The sequence below is a fragment of the Meriones unguiculatus genome, chromosome 2 (assembly GCF_030254825.1).
Source record: "Meriones unguiculatus strain TT.TT164.6M chromosome 2, Bangor_MerUng_6.1, whole genome shotgun sequence".
Taxonomy (NCBI): Eukaryota; Metazoa; Chordata; class Mammalia; order Rodentia; family Muridae; genus Meriones; species Meriones unguiculatus.
Window position 1 is genome coordinate 53,153,408 of NC_083350.1, and position 26,038 is coordinate 53,179,445.

Here is a 26,038-nt window from a genome sequence, read left to right on the forward strand (position 1 = left end):
GGCGGAGCCGACCGCGAGGCCGTTCGCTCTAAATTGGGTCCGGGTTACCAACTGTCACGAGTTCCTAGTTATCCGCTAAGGGGTTCGTCTCGGTTAACTATCTCCGGATCTAGACGTTTCTTTCCTGAGGCTTCGGCTGCGATCCCTTGTCCTTTATTAGTAAAAATAAAGACATTTTTTTCTCCCCCTAAAGTGAATTCGCTTTTATTAGGGCAAATGACCCACCCACATTACCCAGGAGGCACCGCGAACGGACGCTGGTCCTGTGTTTCCCATAGTCCCCCGCGTCCCTCGCAAACGTTGAAGACGTCGGAGCCAAAATGGCGACCGGGACAGGCAGTGAGTATCGGAGCTGCGTTTACGCCGAAGGCCTGTGTGGCGCGGAGGCCGGGCGTGCCGTTTCCGTCACGCACGGAGGGGTTTGCAGGAGCGGGCTGTCAGAGGGCGGCGTCCTCGGGACCCCGGCGGGGTGCCCGGTGCCGGGGGAAGCAGAGAGCGGCCGTCCGGGCGGCCTTTGTGTGCTAGGCGCGGTCTAGGGGAAGCAGGGTCGGGGGGCCGGCGCGTCAGCCGTTCCTCCGGCCGAGCTGGGTGAAGCGGCCGAGGTGGTGTTTGTTCAGCCGGGGAGAACCCGGTTCCTGTATCTCAGACGGTTTTTTTTTTTCCGGTGTCGCAGACGAACAGTTTTTCTCCCAGACAGTTAGGGGGGCGGGGCTGGGAGGTAAACAACTTTATGCAAAGGAGGAGGTGGGCGGTTGCTGCCGGGGGCCGCTGGGAATCTTGGGAAACGAGCTTGCGTTCGAACGGGAATAAAAACACTGGCTTCTTAAGGAGAACCTCATCTTAACGTAATGCTGCCCATTTTTTTTTTTGGAAGCAGACCTTGAAGCCATGGCATTTAAACAAATAAAATGTCCTATAAATGAGTATTCAGAGAACACGTATCCTGGCCAGTAGTGGCTGTTTCATTGGAATGGTGAAGATCAAGGTTTGGTGATAATAATTGATGGTAGTAGTTCACACTGCTCGAAAAAGTTTGAGAGTTGTTTATTATTTCGATGCAGACTTTTGCTGTGTGACTGACCCTGCCTGGCCTGGAACTCACCATGCAAACCAGGCTAGTCTCACGGTCACAGAAATTTGAATGTGTCTGCTTCCCGAGAACCAGGATTAATGTTTCATTCTCGGCCTATGATGTTATTTTATAGCAGGCTTTTCGCTGTTCTGGGGCTTAGAACTAGCTCAGTGGTGGTGTCTAAGCCTTTTTTATTCCCAGAGCACAAGCTGCTGAGTACTGGCCCAACAGAGCCATGGTCCATTCGAGAGAAGTTGTGCTTAGCATCTTCTGTCATGAGAAGTGGAGATCAGAACTGGTAAGGCATCTAAGCTATCTGATTTCTTGAGCTGAAGTACTGAGTTTGTTTGTTTGTTTGTTTGTTTGTTTGTGACAGATTTTTTTTTTTTTTTGTAACCCTGGTAATCTTAGAATTCACACTGTAAACCAGGCTGGCCTGAAGTCAGAGATTGCCTGCCTCTGTTGTCTTAGTACTGGAATTAAAGGTGTGTGCCATTAAGCTGGGCAGGACTATTTTTCATTTCAGTGTATTACTTTATTAAGTTACATTAACCTTTATGGAGTAGTTAGCTTTACCAAAATACAAACCGCATACCATAAAATAAGTGTACTAAAAGTGAGGATTTTGATAGTCTCTCCTATTTTCACAAATTTGTGCAGCCATCCCTGCAATCTAATTTAATCTTTAAAATAAATCTCTTACATTTCCCTCTCCTCTCTTTCCTGAGAAATCTACTTTTTTCCCTATAGTTTTGCCTATTTTGAACATTTCCCATAGGTATAATATGTAATCTTCTGGGACTAATTTTTTAGTCACCTAGCAACACTTTCAAGGTTTATTCACATGTAATTGTGTGTTAGTACTTCTTTTCTAGTTTTGGCTAGATAATAGTATGAGTCAGCCTTTCCATATCTATGAAGAATTTGTTCCAGGATCCTTGAGGATATAAACATAATTCCTTACCATACGATGCCTCATATTTGCAAGTACACAACACTTACTCCAAATTATCTTTAGATTATATTACCTAATACAGGGCATATTACCTAATACAATGAAATAGCATGTAAATGGTTTAAGGTAGGGGTTCTCAACCTGTGGGTCATGATACTTTGTCAAACCTCTATCTCTGATAATATGCGCATTACAATTCATAAGAATAAAATTACAGTTATGAAGTAGCAACAAAAATAATTTTATGTCTGGGGGTCACTACGGCATGAGGATCTGTATGTTTGGGGGTCGTTACAACATGTGTTGTATTAAAGGGTAACAGCATTAGGAAAGTAGGGAGTAAGTTTGTACATGTTCAGTACAGACACAGGTTTTTATTTCATTTGTTTGTAGAGACGATCACAATGTCCATCCTAGGCTGAGTAAATCCCAAGAATGGATATCCCCTAGCTATGGACAGTGAGCGATGTATTTATTACCTGTCATTTGGGCTTCCCCCTTGGGGTGGTTGTGATTTAGGTCTTTATGGACTTACTCTTCAGTTTCCCTGTGTTCCCACCCAAGTAGTAGAGTCTCTGGGTCATGTGGTAGCTCCAGGTCTGACTTTTTGGAGGAACTGCCAAACTGTTTTCTTTAATGCATTTAAAAAATTATGTATGTTTAACTGTGTGTTGGGTAGGGGTGTAGGCACATGAATGCAGAATTCCTTGGGAACCAGAAGAGGACATCAGAGTCCTTGGAGTTAGCGTTACAGGCAGTTGTGAAACATCTGATATGAGTTCCTAGATTCTATCATCTTACTAACACTTATTACCATCCTATTACAGCCATCAAACTTTTTTTTTAAACTCTATAGACTGGGCTGGCCTCAGACTCACAAAGGTCCTTCTATCTTTTTTCTTCTGAGTGCTAGATTAAAGGCATGTGCCATCATGCCCAGCAAAACAGTATAACCCAGGCTGTCTGCTGTTTCAGCTTATCCTACTAGCTTGTGTCACCACAACTGCAAGTTCAGACCTTTTTTGTTGTTTGTTTGTTTGTTGTTTGACAGGCTCTTGCTATGTAGCTGTGGCTGTCCTGAAACTCACTATATGGAAAGACTAGGTGGGCCTCGAACTCAGAAATCTTTTTCCTGCCTCTGCCTCCTGAACACTGAGGTTAAAGGTGTGAGCCAATACAACTGGCTCAATCCCTTTTTTTATTTTTTCTCTTAGCTAAGCCACATTCAAATTCTGTGTAGCCCAGGATGACCTTAAACTCCTGATCCTGACTCTACCTTCTGAATACCAGGATTTCAGGCATGTACCTTGAGGCCCAGTTTTTGTAGTACAGATCAGAACCAAGGTTTCATTCATGCAAGGCAGGTACTCTTGTCAGCTGAACCATATCCTCATCCACTCCAGTATCTTTATTTGCTTCACTATATTTCTTTACTTTTATAGTAGCCATGCTAATCAATCATCTCATTACAGATTTTGTTTACAGTTATTTTTATGTTTGCATGCATGGATGGAGGTCAGAGGACAACTTGTGGGATTTGATTCTTTCCACATTGTGGGTTCTGGGGATCAAACTCAGATCATTAGACTTGGTAACAAGTGTCACTTATCTTTACCAGCTGAGCCAACTCACTCTACTCTGGTTTTGATTTTTAAGACAGGGTGTATATATCTAGTCCAGGCTGGCCTAGAGCTCAGTGATTCCCCTTTTCATTCTCCTCACCTGGAATTACAAATGTGAGCTATCACATCTAGTTGCTTATTATTTTCAGTTTGTTTTTGTTTTTCTCTACAGGGTTTCTCTGTTTAGCCCTGGCTGTCCTTAAACTCACTATAGACCAGGCTGGCTTTGAGCTCATAGATGTCCACCTGCCTCTGCCCTGGAGTAATGAGATTAAAGGTTTGTGCTACCACCATCCGGCATCTTATTGTTGTTTTGATATGCGTTTTCTGATGATCATTATGTTTTCAGTGATCATTATGTATGGTAATGAGTATCTTTTTGTGTGGCTATGTAGGCATTGTATATCTATGGAGAAATTTATGCTCAGGTTTTTTTTGTTGTTGTTGTTCATTTGTGTTTGGTTGAATTTCTTTCCCTACTTGCATTATAATTCTTTGTGCATTCTGATGCTAGTCCTTTAATTTGCAACTATTTCTCCTATTTTGTATATTATATTTATACTTTTTTAAAAAATAAACAATCTTTCAATCACTTATTTTACTTTTTTTTTCTTTTTCCCCCAAGACAGGGTTTCTCTTTGTACACAGGCTGGCCTCAAACTCACAGAGATCCGCCTGCCTCTGCCTCCCAGAGTGCTGGGATTACGGGTGTGCACCACCATGCCCAACTACACTTATTTTACTTTTTATGTATATGAGTTTTGTCTGTGTGTATATAACCTATGTGTAGGCTAGAAGAGGGTGTGAGTTCCCTAGAACTGGAGTTACAGATGGTTTTATATATCAGTACTGATAATTGAACCAGTCCTCTGGAAGAGCAGCCAGTGATCTTAACCACTGACTTATCTCTCCAGCAGGTCTTTATACTTTTTTGATTGTTATTGTTTACAAACAAAAGTTTTGAAACTTTATTTTCGAGATAGGGTCTCTCTATATTGCTCTGGCTGTGCGGAACTCATGATATAAACCAGGCAGTCCTTGAACTCACAGAGATCTGTTTGCTTCAACCTCCCACATACTGGGATAAAAGGTATGAGCCATTAGGCCCAGCCGAAAAGTTTTTAATTCTAACTGATAACCAGTTTAGTTTCTTGTATTGCTTAGCTAGAGAATCAGCTAGGAAATTACCTATCTGGCCTTGTTTGTTTGTTTGTTGGCTTTTATTATTAAAAAATTATCTTTTTAGATTTTCTTATTTATCTTATGCATATGAGTACTCTGTTTTCATGCACAACAGAAGAGGGAATCCATTTCCATTATAGATGGCTGTGAGCCACCATGTGGTTGCTGGGAATTCGACTCAGGGCCTCTGGAAGAGCAGCCAGTGCTCTTAACCGCTGAGCCATCTCGCCAGCCCCTAAAAAATAATTTTATTATCATTATTTTGTGTGTATTGGTTTTGTGTGTGTGTGTACGCGTGTGTATGTACACCATGTGCTTGCCTGGCCTTTGGAGGTCAAAAGAAGTCATTGGATCTTTAGGAACTGGTGTTTTACAGGTAGTTGTGAGACACTGTGTGTGTGTGTGCTGGGAATTAGACCTAGATTATCTGCAAAAGCAACAAGTTCTCTTCACCACTGAGACAACTCTTTAACCTTGTACTATTTATTTATTTTACATACAGTTTTGTTAGGGGCGTATAGGAGGGTGGGATGCAATGCCATGGCCTGGGTATGGAGGTCAGAGGACATCTTTGTGGAGTCAGTTTTTCTCTGGGTTCCTGGGATCAAACTCAGGTTGGGAAGTTTTCAGGACAGGCACCTTACCTGGTGAGTTGTCTTGCTGGCCCTAATTTTTTTCTTTTGTCTTTCTTTTTTCTTAAGAGCGTTTTTATTATTTTAAACTGTGCATGTGTGTGTGGAGGGGACATGCTGGAGACCTGTGGGTGGACATGCTGGTGCTCCTGGGGTCAGTGGTATTGGATCCCTCTGGAGCTGGAGTTACGTGCTATTATAAGCCACCTCATGCAGGTACTGGGAACTGAACTCAGGTCCTCTGCAAGAGCATTGCATGGTCTTACCCACTGAGTCATCTCTTTAAACCATTTTTGTTCTTGAAACAGTCTGGCTCTGCAGTCCTGGCTGGAACTCACTATGTAGACTAGGCTGAGCTTGACTCCTTCCCAAGGGTTAGAATCAGGCATGTACTACCCTGTCTGGTATTATTTGTTTTAAAGGCAGGACCAAAATCACACAAAATATCCTTGAAACTTAAAGGTACTAGCCTGCCTCAGCCTTCCAAGTTGCTAGGATTATAAGCATGTACCACCATACCCAGGAAATTTTCTTAAGCCTTATAATCAAATAGTTTCCTTTTGCAATAGATTTTCATGTGTTGTTTGTTTGTTTTAAGGACAGGGTCTGGATATGTGGTCTAGGCTTTTTTGAGTGCATTGTTGGTCCCATCTGGCCTGGAAGTCTTATTGGTTACCCAGAATGTGGTAAGAGTCAAGGATCCCCTTGAACTCTATCCTACTACCATACCCAGCTCATATAATGAAAAAAATCTAGAGCTGGTGTGGTGCCACCTATAATCCCACTGGAAAGGAGAAGACGAAGAGCAGGATCTAGGGTAGCCTGAACTACATGAGACCTTTCATTAAGAAAACAAAATGCCTTTAATGCCAGCACTCAGGAGGCAGAGGCAGGCAGATTTCTGAGTTCAAGGCCAGCCTCCTGATCTACAGGGTGAGTTCCAGGACCGCCAAGGCTGCACAGAGAAAACCTTGTCTCAAAAAAAGCAAGAGAGAGAGAGAAGGAAGGAAGGAAGGAAGGAAGGAAGGAAGGAAGGAAGGAAAGAGAGAGAGAGAGAGAAAGAGAAAGCAAAAGGCAAACCAAGGCCAAAGGTGTGATGTTCAGCTGGTGAGTGCTTGCCTGAGAGGTACTCAAGCTTCTGGATGAATGGGACTGGCTGTGCATGTGTTTCTGGAGTAAGAGGGAAAGGCAGGAGCCCTAAGCTCTAGATCAGTTCAAGGCGCAGACAAAACTAAACAAAACCCTACAGATTTTAATCATTTACGTGAGTTTATAAAGTTAGCAGCAGCAGTCACATTTTTTTTTCCTGCAACTTTTGTCTTCATGTAAATATATGTTTGAGACGGGGTCCCACTGTTTTGCTCTGACTGGCCTGGAACTTGCTTTGTAAACTGGACTGACCTTGAGGTGATCTTCCTGCCTCTGCATCCCAAGTGCTGGGATTGTAGGCATACATCTCTATGCCTAAACAACTTATATTTTTCAAACAACTTTCTAGAGATATTTCTGCTTTAAGAACAATCAAATCATTTAGAAATGGTGTTGCATGCCTATAATCCCAGCACTTGGGAGGCAAAGGCAGGTGGATCTCTGCGAGTTCCAGGTCAGCCTGATCTACAAAGCGAATCCAGGACAACCAGGGCTACACAGAGAAATCCTGTCTTGAAAAAAATTAAAATAAATAAATAAACAAATAAATAAAATCTAGTCTTCCCCTTTCCGAAATGTAGTTGATATTTAACAGTTGAAAAATAAGGCATCACTGTAGTTTAATTGTTCTAGTATTTTGTTGTTCTGTAATATTTAACAGTATCTCATTTCAGTCATAAAATTTGGGGAAACAAGATTTTATCTGTTTGTTGATTGTTGAGATTATATGTATGCACTAACATACACATCTAGATAATATTTTAATTACAGAAAGTTGTACGTAGATTGGCTCCGGTCTTTTAATTGGCTATGACCTTGCCTTTTTTTATGTTTTGATTACAGATATGGTCTAATGTTTAGTTTTTCCTCTGCCAGCGAGGTAATGAAGAGGTTTAACATATTTAAAGAGCCTGATTGTTAGACATGCTCTTGGTAGACTGGTTTGGTTTATTTTGACACGGGTATTTTGACTTTGTAGCTCTGCATGCCTGGCTGGCCATGTAGACCCAATGCCCAGCTGCTTTTTGGGGGTCAGGTTTGGGGGAGTTATAATGATGATGATGACAGGGTCTTGTTATTTAGTTCTGGGTGTTGGGATACTCATGTAGCTCAGGCTAGCCTCAAACTTATGATAGTCTTTTGTCTCACCCTCCTGTTTGTTAGAATTATAAGCATAATTATACAGTAAAAAATACTTAATAAAATTGAAATGGCAGGGCTTGGTGGTATATGCTTTTAATCCTAGCACTCAGTATTCTGAGACAAGTGGCTCTTTTTGAGTTTGAGGCCAGCCTGGTCTACAAAAGGAATTCCAGGACACCCAGGGATGTTTCACAGAGAAGCCCTGTCTTTTAAAAAGAAAAAAGGCAATGAAGTGGGTTGTTGTTGTTGTTGTTGTTTTGGTTTTGTGTGTGTGTGTTTAGGTTTTGTTTGTTTGTTTGTTGTTTTTTTTACTTTTTCTGAGACAGTTTTTCTGTGTTGCCCTTGGTTGTTCTGGACTCACTTTGTAGACCAGGCTAGTCTCATACTCATAGAAATCCACCTGCCTCTGCCTCTGAGAGTGCTGGGATTACAGGTATAATCCCACTGAGTTTTAAAATTAAGTGTTTGGGGCTGGAGAGATGGCTCAGAGGTTAAGAGCACTGGCTGCTCTTCCAGAGGTCCTAAGTTCAATTCCCAGCACACCACATGGTGTGGCTCAATCTATAATGAGATCTGGTGCCCTCTTCTGGCCTGTAGGCATACATGCAGGCAGAATACTATATAATAAATAAATCTTTTTTTAAAAAAATAGTGTTAATAAAGGTATTTAGGGGCTGGAGGGATGACTTAGCAGGTTAGAGCACTGTCTGTTCTTCCAGAGGTCCTGAGTTCAAATTCCCAGCACCCACATGGTAGCTCACAACCATCTATACTGACATCTAATGCCTTCTTCTGGTGCACAGGTGTGCCTGCAGATAGAACACTCATATAAAATAAATAAATAAATAAATCTTTTAAAATATATACTTTTTAATTTTTATTTTTTATATTAATTACAGTTTATTTACTTTGTATCCCAGCTGTAGCTCCCTCTCCCATCCTCTCCCAATCCCATCCTCCCTCCCTTTTCTTCTCCTATGCCCATCAAAATATATACTTTTAAAAAAGTAAAATAAAGGTATTTAAATACAGTTTCATAACGAGGATGAAGAGAGAAATGGGCTCAGAAGGAAACATGATATCAGGGGTGTAGGCTTCTCAAAAAGCAGTCATAAAAGTAAGATATACCAAGTATGGGACTGATTTCTCAAGGGAGAATGGCCGAAGAGCTAATTTTACAAATCCAGATTGGGGTGATAGCTTGGTTATATAATATTTGCCTGCATAGGCCCTGGATTCATTTAAATATTGTTTCTAGCATTTAAATATTTTTTTGCATTTTTATTTATTGTGCATGTATGTGTATATACTTTTATACAAGCCACTGTGCATGGTGTGGGGGTCAGAGAACTAACTGTAGGAGTTGATACTTTTGCCCTATAGATTTTGGGGATAGAGTTAAAGTCATCAGGTTTGGCAGCAAGTGGCTTTACACACAGGACTAGTTCGCTAGCCCCTGAATTGCTTTTTCCATAGTTAGTTGTGTCATTTTCCGTTGTCGGGTATCCCAGAACTAGAGGTGTAACTGGTGGAGCACTTCCCTAATGTGCATGGGTGAGATGAAGGAAAGGTATTCTAGAACACCAGTGACAGTTCTTTATGTGATATCTTTGAACTCAGCATACCTTTGCCACTTACATTTTTCCTGTTTGATGTATAATAAGGCTTTTCTCATTTTGTAGGGTATCAGTTAGCAGAGCAATCAAGCCTTTTGCAGAACCTGGCCGGCCTCCAGACTGGTTCTCTCAAAAAGTAAGTTACCATTCAGATCTTTTATATCCACTGGAATATGAAATTGATTCTTTACCAGGTTCTGCCTTGTTGCTTACAAGGTTTTCTGTATCGTGAAGGGGAGAATAACTTGCAGTGCTGGAGCCTGGATATAGTGGTTCATGCCTGTAATTCAGGCAGTTGGGAGATAGCCAGGGGTATATCAACATGTGAGGTCAGCCTGGTTTACACTGGGAGTTTCAAGCCAGCCAGGGCTAAACAACAAGACCCTGCCTCAAGAAAACCAAAAGGAGACAACACTCTTGTAATCCCAGCACTCAAGGAGGCAGAGGCAGACGGATCTCTGTGAGTTCCTGCAGAGCAAGTCCAGGATAGCCAAGGCTACACAGAGAAATCCTGCTTCAAAAAAAAGAAAGAAAAAGAAAAACCAATGGAAATCATGGCTTGGGCGGCACTGTAGGGGTTAAAGTATTGACTTGTAGAAGCACAGAGACTGGAGTCTGGATCCTTAAACCCACTTAACATGCCAAGCAGGCATGGCAGCCCAGTAGTTTCTACACTATTTGGAATGCAGGGGCAATAAGTGATCCTTAGGCTAAGCTGCCTATCTAGACTAGTTGAAACAACAAGCTCCAGCTTTTTGAGAGACCCTGCCTCAGGGAATAAGGTAAAGACTCCCAGAGTCAGTCTTCGTGTCCACATGCATGTGCACACACATGTACATACAGTTAGGCATGTATGTGAACATGTGTGTTGTGTCTGTTCACATTTTAAAAAGTAAGAAGGGACTGGAAAGAAGGTTTAGTGATTAAAAGCACCTAATGTGCTTGAAGAGAATTCAGGTTTGGTTCCCAGCACCCGAATCCAGTGGCTTATAACTGCTGGTAACTCCAGTTTCTGGGGATCCAGTACCTTCTCTGGCCTCTGAGGCACCTGTAGCCAGAGAGTACGTGTAAATTCATGCAGGCATACACACACAGGCAGAAATAAAAATTAAAAGTAAAAATGTTTTAAATTATTTTACTATTTTAAATGTAATAAAAATAAATTTTTAACCAATTTAAACTTAATAAAATTAAAATATTTAAAAATTAAAAACAAAAAAATTATATACCATAGAAAATGCCATTTTTTTCCCCACTGTTTGCTGATTGGCTTTGAATATATGAATATGTGTGTATATATGAATACAAAGTATAACAAACTTTTTGCTTTTTAAAATTTTTATTGAGTAGTAGTTTTGTGTGTACATGCATGGAGGCCAGAGGACAGCTTTCAGGAATGAGTTCTCATTGTGGGGTTCTGGGGATTAAGCTCAGGTTGTTGTGTCTATAGCACTGAACTATCTTAGCAGCCCGGAACAGACAGTGAGCCTCTCTCTTTTGAGACAGGGTTTCACTATGCATCCCTAGCAGTCCCAGAACTCAACATGTAGACCAGACTAGCCTTGAACTCAGAGATCCCTTATCTCTGCCTCCCACCATGACCAGCTAAACCACACAATCTCGAATAGCCTTCTTCACCAAGTCTTTCTCTGTTGTTGAAATTTGGAAAGCGTGTTTCTTCCCAAGCTTGCTTCTCACATTTTCTTTTCTCTCTCTTTGAAATTTGTTGTAGCACTGTGCTTCTCAGTACTCTGAGCTCTTAGAGACTACTGAGACTCCAAAGTGAGTATAAACCCAGGTACACACTGCTGAGTTGGGAAGTGTCCATGGGGAGATACATCTTTTTGGGTGAGAAAAGTGTAGCAGATGTTATTTGTGGTTAAAAGGTAGAAAAGGGTCAAAGAATACAAGTGGAAACAAATGTCCTCTTAACTTAAATTTGGATTTATTGTTTGATTTTCCACAGACGGAAACGGGGTGAAAAAGGAGAAGTGGTAGAAACTGTTGAAGATGTTATTGTTCGGAAACTGACTGCTGAGAGAGTTGAGGAACTAAAGAAAGTGATAAAGGAAACTCAGGAGAGATACAGGTAGTTATCAGATGATTGGGGGGGGTTTGGAAACACATAAAGGCTGACTTCTGGTACATACAAGAATTTAGTTAGTGTTGTTTGTTTGTGACAGAGTCTCACTGTATATTCCTGGCTACCCTGAACTCTGTACACTAAACCAGAAACCCATCATCCTCTACTTTCAAGTACTATGATTAAAGGTGTGCGCAGAACCAACCTCATAAAAGTTTTTTTTTTAATGACAGATTAAGGAATGTAGTTTCAGCTGGGCACAGTGGTGAGTGTGCATTCCAGCACTCGAGAAGGCAGAGGCAGGCAGATCTCTGAGTTTGAAGCCAGCCTGGTCTACAGAGTGAGTCCAGGACAGCCAAGGCTACACAGAGAAACCTGTCTTAAAAAAAAAATCAATCAAGCAATCAATCAATAAACAAATTAATAAGAAAAAAAAAAAGAAGCTTAGCTTTTTAAAAATAAATTGCTGGGGCTGGAGACATGGCTCAGTGGTTAAGAGCACTGACAACTCTTCCAGAGGGCCCAGCTTCAATTCCCAGCACTCCATGGCAGCTCACTGTTCTGTAACTCCAGTTCCAGGGGATCAGACACCCTCACATAGACATACATGCAGTCAAACACCAGTGTACATAAAATAAAAACAAATTATTTAAAATTTTTAAAAAATGTATTTTTATTTTATGTTCATTGGTGTTTTGACTGCATGTATGTCTGAGCAAGGTTTTTGCTCAGAAAGCAGTGCACCATGGAGATTACTCAGTGGATAAAGGCACTTAATTGTACAAACCTGAAAACTGAGTTTGATCCCCTGAACTCACGTAAAAGCTTGGGATGTGGTAGTTTACAGTAGGTGTCCATTAGGCAACTCAGTGGCAGAAATGAAGAAAGGGGCCCCGTTTGAGTCAGCGAAGGAGAGAACCAACCCCCAACAGCTGTCCTTTGACCCGTGCTGTGGAACGTGTTCACCTGTACTTGTACACACAGATACACACTAAAAAACAAAAAAAATGAGTATGGTAGTTCATGCCTGTACTCCCAGCACTTGGGAGACCAAAACAGGAAATTTTCTATGTCGTTGAGCCCAGCCTGGGCTACAGAGGAAGACCCTGTCTCGAAAAAAAAACAAAACTTACAAACTAAGAATCACGAAGAGAACCACTCTTTGTCTCTTTTTGTTTCCATAGGCGGCTGAAAAGAGATGCAGAACTAATTCAAGCTGGACACATGGACAGCAGACTGGATGAGCTTTGCAATGACATTGCAATGTAGGTTCTGTTTGTGCTCTGTGCCAGTTTGGCAAAAAAGGTTTTTTTTATGAGGGTTAGGGTGAATTATGAAGAAGAGCGACAGCTGGCTAACATACTTCAATTTCTTCTTTAGGAAAAAGAAGTTGGAGGAGGAAGAGGCTGAAGTCAAAAGGAAGGCTACAGATGCTGCATACCAGGGTAAGCGGAGTCTGGGGCTCTGTTGGCCCTTGACTGTGTAGTCCTGTATGCTGACAGCAGTTGAGTGTGTACTGAGATAAGTGTGTCACCTGCACACACTTTTTATAATTTATAACACAGTCTGTTGTTTACATTTACTTGCAGAATTTGTCATGTCTCTCTCCTTCCTCCCCCCACCCCCCAAACAGTATTCTTTTTGTTTTCTGTGCTAGGAATTGAACTGAGGATCTTGTATATTCCCCTAAAGTTAGACTTCCAAGTGGCATTAAATAAACAGGCTTTTATCGAAAGGAATTCCAGTATGCTTGTAGGCTTTCAAAATTATCAGAAAGCGACACCTATCAGGGTTCTTTCAGCCTTTGTGTTTACCATTCACTAGTTTTGTCATGTTCCATGATTTCCCAGTTGTAGACTGTGGATCAAGCAAAATGTCTTAGGCTCCTGACTGATCTGCCAAATTGAAGGGCAATTTAAAACTTTTCCTCCTATAAAGTTTGAGTGTTTTTAAATCTCTGGAGCAAACTGGCAGTAAACAGAAGAAAGACACAGATCTATTGTTCATATGTGCACAGAAGTCTTATTAAAATCAGGCCCCTCGTTAAAAGTAGAGTTCAGTAGTAAGCCCTTGCCTAGCATGCATGAGGCTTAAGTTCTAGCACAACAAACAGCCAGAAAGAAAATTTCTTTCCTACCAGAATAAACCCTCCTTTATGTCCAAGAAGGAATGTATAGAGAATGGGGTCTCTTCATCCTCTGTAGGTCTTCACTTTACTTGTGGGACTACACACTTGAGCCCGGTATACGGAACACAGTGTAATCAGTTTTTTATCTTATTTTTTTTATTTTGTATTCCTTGATAGGGTGTCTCTATATAGCCTTGACTACAAAGGAAACTCACTTTGTAGACCAGGCTGGCCTCGAACTCATAGAGAGCCACCTGTGTCTGCCTCCCAAGTGCTGGGCTTAAAGTTGTGCACCATACCTGGCTAAAATTTTATTTTTTTCCATTTGCTTGTGTAGAGGTAGGGGCACAGGTGAGTGCTGTATTGTGGTTTATAAACCAGAGAACAGGTTGTAGTTGTCGATTCTCTCCTACTCGGTGGGTCTCCAAGACTGAACTCAGATCTTAGTCTTGGTAGCGCGAACCTTTACCCACTGAGCCATCTCACTGGCCTTAATTAATTTTTAGAACTCAGAGGCCAATCAAAAGGAAAGAAATATGGAGCTGGATGTAGTGATAACCATTTGGATGTCTGAGGTCGGCAGCTCTCTGCCAGTCCAGCTTATCTGGTGGCTTCCAGGCCAGCTAGGGCTACATTGTGAGACCCTGTCTCCAAAATGAAAATGAAAAGGGAAAGCCGGATGCAGTGGTGCACACCTGTAATCCAGGAAGGACATAGGATCAAGAACTCATCTTAGCCAGCCTTGGGAATGAGATGAGGGAGAAACTTGAGTTAGCAAGTGCAAGAGAGACTACATGGTGTGAACCAGTGAGGTTGTCTCTTTTTAAAAGCAGAATCTTAAGTCGCTGAAGAAGGTGCTGAGGGGTATGTAAACCATTCACTACAACAAGGACCTTTGAAATAGTTACGTAGTTAATCTATTTAGTGTGAAAATTGCCCTTAGTGTGAAAAATAAAGCTAAAAAAAGTAATAAAACTTCTAATCGCTGCTTTAGGGTATGTTGGTGGCTGGTTTCACTTCTTCAATCCTGACGATTTGGTCTGTTTGCTTATGTTGTAGCTCGGCAAGCAGTAAAAACACCTCCTCGAAGGTTACCAACTGTGATGGTCCGCTCTCCTATAGACTCTGCCTCCCCTGGAGGTGATTATCCACTTGGAGACTTGACCCCAACCAGTATGGAAGAAGCTACCTCTGGGGTAAGTATGTTTGCATTTTTTGACATTGATATGCAAAGGGACAATATGCCAGCAGAGAACTGAATAATAGGGAAACCACTTTTTGCCTAGAAGCAACTTTTCTTGGTCTGATGCTAAAGACTGAGTAGGTTATGCACTCCCCTGTGAGATAAGGATGCACCTAAAAGCACTTAGGATACTGACTTTTTGAGAGATAGGTAAAAGACTGTAAATTATTTATAAATGTGTTTAGTCTTATAAAATTTCTGCTGAAGAAAGAGATCATCTAATTATAAATATAGTAATAATGTTTAAGGAGTTTGAAAATAACAGGTTGAGCTGGGCATGTGGCACATGCTTTTACTCTCACTTGGGAGGCAGAGACAGGTAGATCACTGTGAGTTCAAGGCTAGGCTGGTCTACAAATCAAGTAGAGGACAGCCAGGGCTCTGTTATACAGAAAAACCCTGTCTTGTAAAATAAATAAATAAATAAATAAATAATGAAAAAGAAGAAAGAAATAGCAGGTTGGATGGAATGATTGGGTTGTGGGTTAGAGTAAGTGGAAGAGAAATACTATGGGAAAGAAGTATAGACAGATTCTGGTTATTTCCATTCAGAACTAATAAAATAATAGACACACTAACCCATCCAGATTAGTAGGGAACCTTTCATAGTTTGAGAAGTCAGATAAAGGTTCTCTGTTGTCTCTTAGGTAACCCCTGGGACTTTGCCGAGTACCCCAGTCACCTCGTTTCCTGGGATTCCTGACACCCTTCCTCCAGGCTCTGCACCCTTAGAAGCCCCCATGACCCCAGTAACAGATGATTCACCCCAGAAAAAGATGCTTGGACAGAAAGCAACTCCACCCCCCTCCCCTCTGCTGTCAGAGCTCTTGAAGAAGGGCAGCCTCCTGCCTACTAGCCCCAGACTGGTATGGAGACTTCTTTGGGTGTTTGAGAGCTGTGGTAATTTAGTACTTGGAAGGGAATGCCTGGGCCCTAAAATATGACCTGGGGGAAACAACAACAACAACAACAACAACAAAAAAAAAAATACAGAAAAAAAAAAAAACCAAAAAACAGGAAAAGATCTCCTAGTTAAAGGTTAACTTAAAAAAAAATGCATTAGGTTGATCCTTGGATCCTAAGGTATCTGAAGGATAATTATTGTGGTTTTCTTCCCCTAGAGAACTCTTTGTCACTAAAGTTCTGACCATTATAGTTTAGACTTTCCCTTCTATCTTAAATTATTTTCTGTGGATGCTAAGTTTTAGTTCAAGAACTTTGGTTCAGCACTGGAGCCTTTTTTTGGGATGTGGTAGTAAAAGAGCTTGAGTATAGCCTTCACCTCTGTTCTTCCCTGCTAGGTAAATGAGAGTGAAATGTCTGTGGCTTCTGGCCATCTGAACAGCACAGGTGTTCTTCTGGAGGTAGGCGGGGTTCTTCCCATGATACACGGTGGGGAGATCCAGCCAACAACCAGTACTGTTGCGGCCTCCCCCGCTGCCTCGGGTAAGTTACCATTTATGCTTTTCATGTCTTTAGAGAGAAAATAGTCATCCTGGATTTAAGGCCCAATTACAGTGTTTAGACTCTACTTTGGGGATAGTTTTTCTATTAAACAACATAGTGTTTGAAATTGTTTATCCATTCTGTATGTAAAATATTGATAGCTCTAATTGACCACAGTATAGGTGATGATAAAAGAAGCAATAAAGTTAATAGTGAAGCTGTTTCTCTGCCAAATGTGACAAGATTCCAGAGATCTGTGAGATTGTAAAATGGAGAAAGACATTTAGAACCCAAGATCAGGGCTTGAATCTCATGTCTTCCATAGTGTGGATCTTGTGACATTGTTTAAATAACTATTGATTGTTCCTATTTTATTAATGTTGGCAATATACTAGTGCTTGCAAAATTATAGAAAAGATGCTAAAGATCCTAGAGATTAGAAAATAGGGGGAAGAGATTTGGAACTAGAGACCTTCTTTGAACCTCAGATCTTCCATATTGAGTGGTTTTGTGACCTTGGAGAGGTTATCTTTTCTATTGAGACTTAGTTTCCTATTCTACTAATAATGGCATATATACTTTACAGGATGTGTTAAAAATGATATAGAAGATGTGAAGCAAAAATAGTAATACAACATAAATATTAGAGATTGTTATTTGATGAATGTTGAGCTTGGGTAGCGTGCAGTGTGCTGAATCTCAGCAGAAGTGGCAGGGTTTTCCCTTCCCATTTATTTTATTTATTTATGTTGGGTTTGGGTAGTGTGCAGTGTGCTGAATCTCAGAAGAACTGGCAGGTTTTTTTCCTTCTCAATCATTCATTCATTCAATCATTTGGTTTTTAAGGCAGGGTCTTGATATGGAGTTCAGGCTATCCAAGAGTTTATTTTATAGCTATTAAACTCCCCTACTTCCTTAGTCTCTTACTTGTCATGCCAGTCCTTTTATTTTATTGTTATGACTGCTTATTTTTCCTCAGAGAAAATGGCCACCCATTTTTAATATATGAAGTGGATAATCTGGCATTTGGGTTCATTTCTAACTTGAAGAAATATCTTAGGTGAGGTTAAAGAAAGCAGAGATGTAGGTGATGAGCTTATTCAACAGGAGTTACTTTCATTCTTTGAAACTATGAAAAAGATTCTTGATTGAGTCCTAGAGTGGCTGTTGCTTCTAGTTCATGTGCTCTCTTTCCTCATTTTGTGTCCCTCTTTGTCTGTTAGGTGCTCCCACTCTTTCCCGGCTTTTAGAAGCTGGTCCTACACAGTTCACCACTCCTCTTCCTTCCTTCACTACTGTTGCCAGTGAGCCTCCAGTTAAACTTGTGCCACCCCCTGTAGAGTCTGTGTCCCAGGCTACCATTGTCATGATGCCTGCGCTGCCAACACCATCCTCTGCTCCAGCTGTCTCCACTCCTGAAAGTGTAGCTCCAGGTGCGTCCCTGACCCACGCCCTGAGCAGCCACAGGACCAAACTTTAGTTAGAGAAAGGTGACCAAGACTGTTATCTCCCATCTCCATAGATGTGGACCATCTTTATCCTTAGAAAAACAAGGGTAGAAGTGGGTGGGTATTTGTGAGTTGGGTGGAGAAGGTGAAGTGCAGAAGCATAAGCACGCTTGAGACTGTATTTTTACTTTACTTTGTAATTAAAACGAGGGAGAAGTAAACATGGGCAGAAGTAAGTTTTTGACCTTAGGTGTGTCTGACCATAAGTGTCTACAGCTCTGGTGTGATCTCTGGGTGGGCACTTAATAATGGATAAGCTTCTGAGTGCCTTTTCTTTCTGCTAATCAGTGAGTCAGCCTGACCCCTGCCTTCCCCTGGAAGCTGTCGGGGATCCACACACTGTGACCGTTTCTATGGACAGCAGTGAAATCTCTATGATCATTAATTCTATCAAAGAAGAATGTTTCCGGTCAGGGGTCGCAGAGGCTCCTGGTGGATCAAAGGCTCCAAGCATAGATGGGAAGGAAGATTTAGATCTGGCTGAGAAGATGGATATTGCTGTGTCTTACACAGGTGAAGAGTTGGATTTTGAAACAGTTGGAGACATCATTGCCATCATTGAGGACAAGGTAACTAGTGAAATCCTGAAGTTTCCTGGGTACTACATAGACTACACTCTTCTTTCTCTCTTTTATTTTCTTAGTAAGAATTATTTAATGCAGCTGGCCTCAGTGTCACTTGCCTGTAATTCCAGCACCAGGGGAAGCAGAGGCAGTTGGATCTGTGAGTTGAGGCCAGCCTGGTCTACAAAGCGAGTCCAGGACAGCAAAGGCTTCATAGAGAAATCCTGTCTCAAAAGACACGAATTATTTAATTCTGTTTTTGCCCCTTTTTATCTTTGTACACACTACTTGTCTTCCCTTCCTTCCCTCTGAACTTGTTTGTATAGCACAACTCTCTATCCACTGGTTGCTTCCACTAGTTGGTAAGGATAGCAAGCATTTGTGGCTTCAGCATCTAAATGTGTACTGTTAAACTGAAGAACTTGGGATTTTTCTGTGTTCTCAACGGTTTGTACATTGTGGGACAGGTGGATGATCACCCTGAAGTGCTAGATGTGGCAGCTGTAGAAGCAGCATTGTCCTTCTGTGAAGAAAATGATGATCCTCAGTCCCTGCCTGGCCCTTGGGAGCACCCTATCCAGCAAGAGCGGGACAAGCCAGCACCTCTTCCAGCACCAGAAATGACAGTCAAACAAGAGAGGCTGGACTTTGAGGAAACAGAAAACAAAGGGATCCATGAACTGGTTGACATGAGGGAGTCAGGTGTTGAGATTAAGGTGGAACCTACAGAGCAAGAGCAAGGCCTGTCAGGAGCTGAGATGGTAGCTGGAGTTGGTCCAGTCTCAAGTATGGACCCACCAGAACTCAGGAGTCAAGACTTAGATGAAGAACCTAGAAGTTCTACAGCTGGAGAGATTGGTGAGACAGATGGTTCCAGTGGGAAAGGCGATGAGATGCCACTTTCAACTGTGAAGTCAGAGGTATTTAATGTGATTGGGCTGGGAAGAGAGGAGGAGGGCTTGACTTAGGCAAGAAGTAAGAGCTTAGGCACATACCCAAAGCCACAGGCTGCCATTAGTGGTATGCGCACCCTATCCTTTTATGTCAAGCATTAAAATGTGAGATGAGTAGGCCTTGGAATTTCTTCTATGGTCTCATTGTCATTGGAGAACAGAATTGTGGGAGCTATAACAACTTAGTAGTAACTAAGGAATTTATTCTTTTTTGGTCTTCAGGCATCCCCTGAAAGCATGTTGTCACCATCACATGGCTCAAATCCTATTGAAGATCCTTTAGAGGCAGAGACTCAACACAAGTTTGAAATATCAGGTAAATAAAGCACAGGAAGTTTGAACAGTTTCTGACTTGAAATCTCTCCTTTGGCTTCTCAGGGATTGTGGGTTGTGGGCAAGTAAAGGAGGTAGGACAGGACAGCATGAGAAGAAAGGAGAGCTGCAGGGAGAGGTCAGGGTCCATAGGAAGGGGAAAGCTAAGGTGCAAAATCTTCAGGTAGTCTTTCTCTCCTCTGCAGACTCATTGAAAGAAGAATCAGGGACTATTTTTGGAAGCCAGATAAAGGTATTTCAGACTTTTCTTTATTCTTCTTGCCATATGATTAGATTTTCCCCACAGTACTACCTTTTTAAATGAATTTTAGTAAATTCATACCTTTATTTTCTGGTAAAACTGGTAAAGAATTGGATGAGAAAAACTGTAGTGGACATTCTGGCGTAGTGGGAGTACTGTAGCAATATGTGCTTCCCCTGTGAGAGCTGTAAAGACCATGTAGTCTTTCTGTATATAACACACAAAGACATTTTGATACATCCAGAATAACTTGGAGTAAATAAAAGGGCCAGGAAGACCATATGGAAGTCTGGTTACAGTTTAGACTATTGAAAGAGAATTATCTGGTTTTATTTTAGAATTACTAAAATAGTAGTAACAGAGATTAAAGTAATGTGAGGTGAGCTTTCTTCATCAGAAAAAGACATAAAATGAAACTATTTTTGATAACTTTATATCCAGGGTCAGAGTACCTCTCAAGAGCAAGGGGAAAGAAGGAACACCTCTTAGCTTAGTCTTAAGTAAGTAGCTTTTTTTTTCTTTTTTTTCTTTTTTTTTTTTTTTCTTTTTAAAAAGATCCTGGGTTTTATTCTTTATCCAGGTTCTAAATTACTTTACCTTAATCAGTCAGTTAAGTAGAGGGTAGTATAAGCAATAGAGTGCTCAGCCAAAAAAATCAGTGTGAGGCCATTTCTGGAGCTGATCTAACAAAAAACAGATCTTATTTAATAATGCCTTACTAGGTAGCTTTGCTTTCATTTGTTGACTAATGCACACTATGTCTAAGGATGCTCCAGGTGAGGAGGAGGAAGAAGATGGAGTCAGTGAAGTTGCTAGCCTAGAGGAGCCTAAGGAAGAGGATCAAGGAGAAGGCTATTTGTCTGAGATGGATAATGAACCCCCTGTGAGCGAAAGTGATGATGGCTTTAGTATACATAATGCCACACTGCAGTCACACACACTGGCAGACTCTATCCCAAGCAGCCCTGCCTCTTCACAGTTGTGAGTATCTATGATTTCTTCTTCTTCATTTTTAGACAGGGTCTCATGTACTCCAGGCTGGAGTTCAACTCAGACTATGTAACTGAGGGTGATCTTGAACTCTTGGTCATCTTGCTTAGTAAGAGTGCTGGGATTACAGATTACAGGTGTGCACGACTGTGCCTTGCCACACACACACCCCACTTGGTATGTGCATGTGTGTGCGTGTGCTAATTCGGGACAAGAATGTTTTCAGGCATTTGAACCGAGAGTCTTTTGAATGCTAGGCAAGCATTCTACCATAGAGCCACATTTGTAGTCTTTACTTGTTATTTTTCCATTCTTGGCTTGAAACAAATAGTTGAGAAACGTGACTTCTTTTTTTCCCTTTATGCTTAGTAGCACTCCTCTGTCTGTTTCAGCTCTGTGTGCAGTGAAGATCAAGAAGCAATTCAGGCTCAGAAAATATGGAAGAAAGCCATCATGCTTGTATGGAGGGCTGCGGCGAATCATAGGTGAGCAGGCATTACCAGCTCCCCGTTGCTGGCTTAGACTCCTTGAGTAAACCATGGGATTGCGTGTCCGTTGGTGTTGCTTCTTAGTGCTTTCTGCTACACAGAATAAATTCTCACCTTTTAGTTCTAGAGATTAAATCAGTAATGAACCTATTATTTTTGGACAGGTATGCCAATGTGTTCCTGCAGCCTGTTACAGATGACATAGCTCCTGGCTACCATAGTATTGTACAGAGGTAAGCCATGGTCCAATTTACAATGTGTGTAGACTTCAGTGAATTTTTTTTTTCCTTAGGTAGTAAATGTAAAGCAAAGATGTTTTGTTTTGATTTGTGTGTGTGTGTTGGGGGGTGGGGGGTATCAGGTTCTTGTTTCAAGACAGGGTTTCACTATGTGTAAACCTGGTTGGCCTGGAACTCTATATACCAAGCCAGCCTCAAACTCAGATTGTGAGTAATCCCTGCTTCTGCCTCCTGAGTGCTGAGTTTGTTAAAGGCTGGGATTAACTCTTTACTATTGCAGTGGCTATATTACCGTTTATTAAAAGAATTAAGCTTTTTTTGATGCCTGTTACGCAGATTGGCTTTTTGGGAGTTGAGTGCATGCTTTGGCATAATGGGTTGTCATTTGAATCTTGGTAGCTGATATTGAAGGTCTGTATGAACAGGACTGTATAATAATACTGTATTCAGAAATCCAAGTGAATCCTCCCCTCTCTGGCCAGTTACCCCTAGTTATTTATTTATTTTTTAGACCTATGGATTTGTCAACTATTAAGAAAAACATTGAAAATGGACTGATTCGCAGCACAGCTGAGTTTCAGCGTGACATCATGCTGATGTTTCAGAATGCTGTTATGTACAATAGCTCAGACCATGATGTTTATCACATGGCAGTAGAGATGCAGAGAGATGTCTTGGAACAGATCCAGGTACATTTTGGCTCATTTTTGTTTTAGTAGGGATGAAATGAAATGAAGAATTTATATTGACTTTCACTTGTAATAGGTATCAGGAACACAGGTAATTTTTTTTTCTTACTGGAGTTGTATAGATTTGATGAGTTTGATGGAAGAATTAATGATACAAAGTCTATCTTGGGCAAGTGAATTCAGCTTTTGAAGGTTTTTGTTGTTGCTGATGTTCTGCTCTTGTTGCTAAGGATCTAAATTCACACAGGCTGCACAAATACTGTTACTGAACTACATCATGCCCCCACCACACCCAGTTTATCCATGTTAGGAATTGGGCGTAGGGCTTCATGTGTGCTGGCAAAGCACTGTTCCATCTAAACTATATTCCTAGCCCCCTTTGAAGTTGTAAGTCAGTTTCTAAAGGGTTAATGTTGTTTGTTAGTTAGGTAAAGCATTCCGGCACGTGTGCTCAACCAAGAGCTTGTAATGCCTGTTTATCACAAGTAGTCTACTTCACCTTGTGTCACCACACGCCCTTTGTGACGTTGGTCTTCAAGGGTACTGTATCTTTGTTAAGTTTCCCAAGTGACTTTAATTGCTGAAGACTGTTAGCCTTACTTTATTTAAAAGCTATTTTTCACTTCTAAATTCTTTAGGAATAGCTAGAATTAAGCCTTTTAATAAGCCAAAAAGTATTGAAGATTATTATATAAATTTTATTCATAAAATCTGAAGCATATTAATTTCCTACTGGATTGGATCTTTACGGTCTCCCGTTTTTTTCCTCCCTACAGCAATTCTTGGCCACACAGTTGATTATGCAAACATCTGAGTCTGGAATCAGTGCTAAAAGTCTCCGAGGGAGAGACTCTACCCGAAAACAAGATGCTTCAGAGAAGGTGAGCAGAGCAAAATTAGGTTCAGAACACCCAGAGAACCTTGAGTGACTCTGATAGTGCTAACCTTCTTCCAGCCACTGTATGCACATTGATGTTAGGTTGGGAGCTTGCTTCTGTCTAACTGGTGAAGAAATCTGCTGTGATTGAAAAGCCCAGTTACATGGGAGAAAGTTTGAGCTGAGTGAGTGAATTATTAATCCTCTGAGAGAGTGCTTCAGGGTGGGGGATGAATTAGCCCACAGTGGTTGATGACTGTTAGCTCCTATTCTAGAGTCATATGGCCATGTGGCTGTGGGATCTCTTTCTTCCTCCTGTTCTTGAGTTTTAAAATTTTGTCTTTGTTTTGTGTGTGTGGTGCTTTTGTCTCTGTCCTGAGGTTTGGGGTGCTTGTGGCTGAGAGTTTCTGTGGAACCTGATCAGTATTTGTTTGTCCTCTAACAGGACAGTGTCCCCATGGGCTCTCCTGCCTTCCTTCTCTCTCTCTTTGTAAGTATTGAATGGCTGCAAGGGATGATGTTGCCAGAAAGATTCTCAGCTCCTACTGGTCCTGGGTGGCAGAGGGAAATCCAGCATGCAGACTGTGGCAATGTCTTGAATTTCTTTTTAATCTTTGAATAGGAAACTCTTTTCTTCTGCATTCTGGTCTCTTTGCATGTGTGAGTGTGGGAGTATGTGTATGTGGGGGCTGGGAAGGGACTATTTATAAAATAACTGGACTGAAATATGAAGTATTCTTGGGGTAAAAAACTTAGGATGCACCTGCTCCTCATTTCTTGCTTCCACCTTTTACCAATTCTTTACTTACAAGTGGAAGATAGCTCAGAGAAGCAGAGGCAAGTGAGATGACTCAGTGGGTAAAGGCACTTGCCTTGGGAGGGTGTTGGCCTGAGTTTGCTCCCCAGACCCCCGCTGAAGGTGGAAGGAGAGTACTGATTCTAGAATTGTCCTCTGAACTCCACATGTACGCCATGGCATGTGCGCTCCTACACATCCGTCACACACAGTAATAGCAAGTCTTTAAAAACATCTCAGTAGCAGTGACCCCTGGATAGGTTAATAGCTGGTGGAATTAGAGTTAACGTAATTGATCTAGCCTAAAGGCTTTTATTCTTTTGTTCCATGAATTAAATGCTGACTTTGTTCATGGTAGAGCAATGAAGTAAGATAAAGAACATACTGAAACACTACGTGGTTTTAAGATCATTGGATAACCTTGAGGGCCTTATTTTTCTCACCTATATGATAGAAATAATGAGTTGAGGGGCAGGAGGATTGCCCACAGAATCAAGTGGCCTAGTGTTCAGAGTAAGATCCTGTCTCAGAAGAAAGCAGGAGAGAGTGCTAGAGAGGTGACTCAGAAGTTCAGGACACTTGCTGCTCTTGGGAGCATCTGGGTTAGACTTCCACCAACCACTCACAATTGCCTGTAATTCCAGTTTCAAGGAATCCAAAGCCCTTTGTGGCCTTCACAGGCACTGCACACTTGTGGTGCATGTATACACATGTAGGCAAAACATATATATGAATATATAATAGAAATAAATAAGTCAAAATTAAAAAGAAGAAAAGAAAAAGATGGAGATACCTGTCTAGCCTACCTCACAGGGATGTTGTGAGGATAAAAATAAATTATGAAACTAACTTGAAAAAAATTATTAAAATGTTCCACAATTGCAAGGTGTTATTACTGTTTTTACTGTTAACTATTGGCAACTTATGTTCTAAAAATTTTTTAATCCTTGCATATTAGAAATGCAAAATGGTCCAGCCCAGCAGAAGTGTTGACTAGTTCATGTTTCCTGTAGGCCTGTGCCATAAACAGAACACGGTGACCTCTATTCTTTTCTGTTGGCCTGCAACAGTGACCCTGGACCCTCATTTGAGTGGCTGGCTGTTGCAAGGCTGGTTAATAAGATCTTTTATCTATTGAAGACAGCAAAGTTTTGCACAAGAGGAAGGAGCTGGGCTGCAGGGAGAGAGCAGCAGATGGAAAGAAGCCTGATTGTCCTGATCTCATGGAAAACAACTGTCAGGAGGTGCTAGGGAACTAGTGCCAGGGTCAGTCTGCAGGAAAGGCCTTTCTTATAGGGATCCACAACTGGACAGGTATGTTAGCCAAGAACCTCGTTATCTACTGCCCTTTCTGCCTCTCCCACCTTTCATTTTCCTTACCTGTTTCTTTACATACAATTTGAGCCTGGGGGGGTGGTGACTGGTAGTCACTCTGTAGGACCCCAGGTGAAGTTTAAGGGCCATGAAGAAAATACATCTTACAGTTCCCTCACCAAAACCAAAACAAAACCAGGTGTTCTTTAGCTACTCTGTGGGGAAACAGAAAATTCCTTCCACCTCTTCCCTTTGGTATTCTCTGCAGATTCTTTTCCCCCAAGAAAGCAAATTCCCAGAATTCCTGTTGTACTTTGTCTCTTAGTATGTAACCAACTCAACTTCTTTTCTTTGATGTCTAGGATGGGGGAACCAGGGGACGCCGCTGTGCAATTGAAGCAGATATGAAGATGAAGAAGTGAATACCTTCTTTGAGCTGGACCTGAAATAGAAATAAACAAGATGTTATAGCTTGGGCTTGTGGGCTCAGTTCCACACTTGATCTTAGTCAAAAGGCTGAGAAGCAATATGAGTCCAGAAGTGAGAATACAAAAGAAGAAGTCCCCAGGCCAAATGACATAACTTGAGAAAAGAAAATCTCTTTTCAGAGAGTTGGAGTAGCACAGAAGCCCGTTGTAGGGCAGAGATCATGGGCTGTGTCAATGCCTAATGTGTAGCGAGCAGATTGTAGCTAATTTGTACTGTCTTGTGAAGTGTACAGATTTTTTTAAAAAATAAACCTGTGAAGTGTGTGTATATAACAGACATAAGGAAAA

At 41.4% G+C, this 26,038-nt stretch overlaps 1 protein-coding gene across 3 annotated transcripts; it reads left to right on the plus strand.

Moving 5' to 3' along the window:
* On the plus strand, positions 1 to 26,038 carry Brd8 (bromodomain containing 8). 3 transcript variants are annotated; one of them, XM_021653374.2, is made up of 22 exons: positions 1 to 339; positions 1,274 to 1,370; positions 9,438 to 9,507; positions 11,104 to 11,153; positions 11,338 to 11,460; positions 12,639 to 12,719; positions 12,835 to 12,899; positions 14,642 to 14,778; positions 15,473 to 15,691; positions 16,127 to 16,271; positions 17,495 to 17,704; positions 18,068 to 18,348; positions 18,810 to 19,262; positions 19,518 to 19,611; positions 19,814 to 19,860; positions 20,636 to 20,850; positions 21,252 to 21,344; positions 21,512 to 21,580; positions 22,098 to 22,275; positions 23,052 to 23,156; positions 23,598 to 23,642; positions 25,625 to 26,038. In XM_021653374.2, the coding sequence occupies exons 1-22, from the start codon at positions 321 to 323 to the stop codon at positions 25,682 to 25,684; spliced, it is 2,856 nt and encodes a 951-aa protein (XP_021509049.1). In that variant the 5' UTR covers positions 1 to 320; the 3' UTR covers positions 25,685 to 26,038. The 3 variants fall into 3 exon arrangements, with proteins under 3 accessions (XP_021509049.1, XP_021509055.1, XP_060233449.1); XM_021653380.2 differs by lacking the exon at positions 15,473 to 15,691; XM_060377466.1 differs by lacking the exon at positions 23,598 to 23,642 and having other exon boundaries at positions 185 to 339.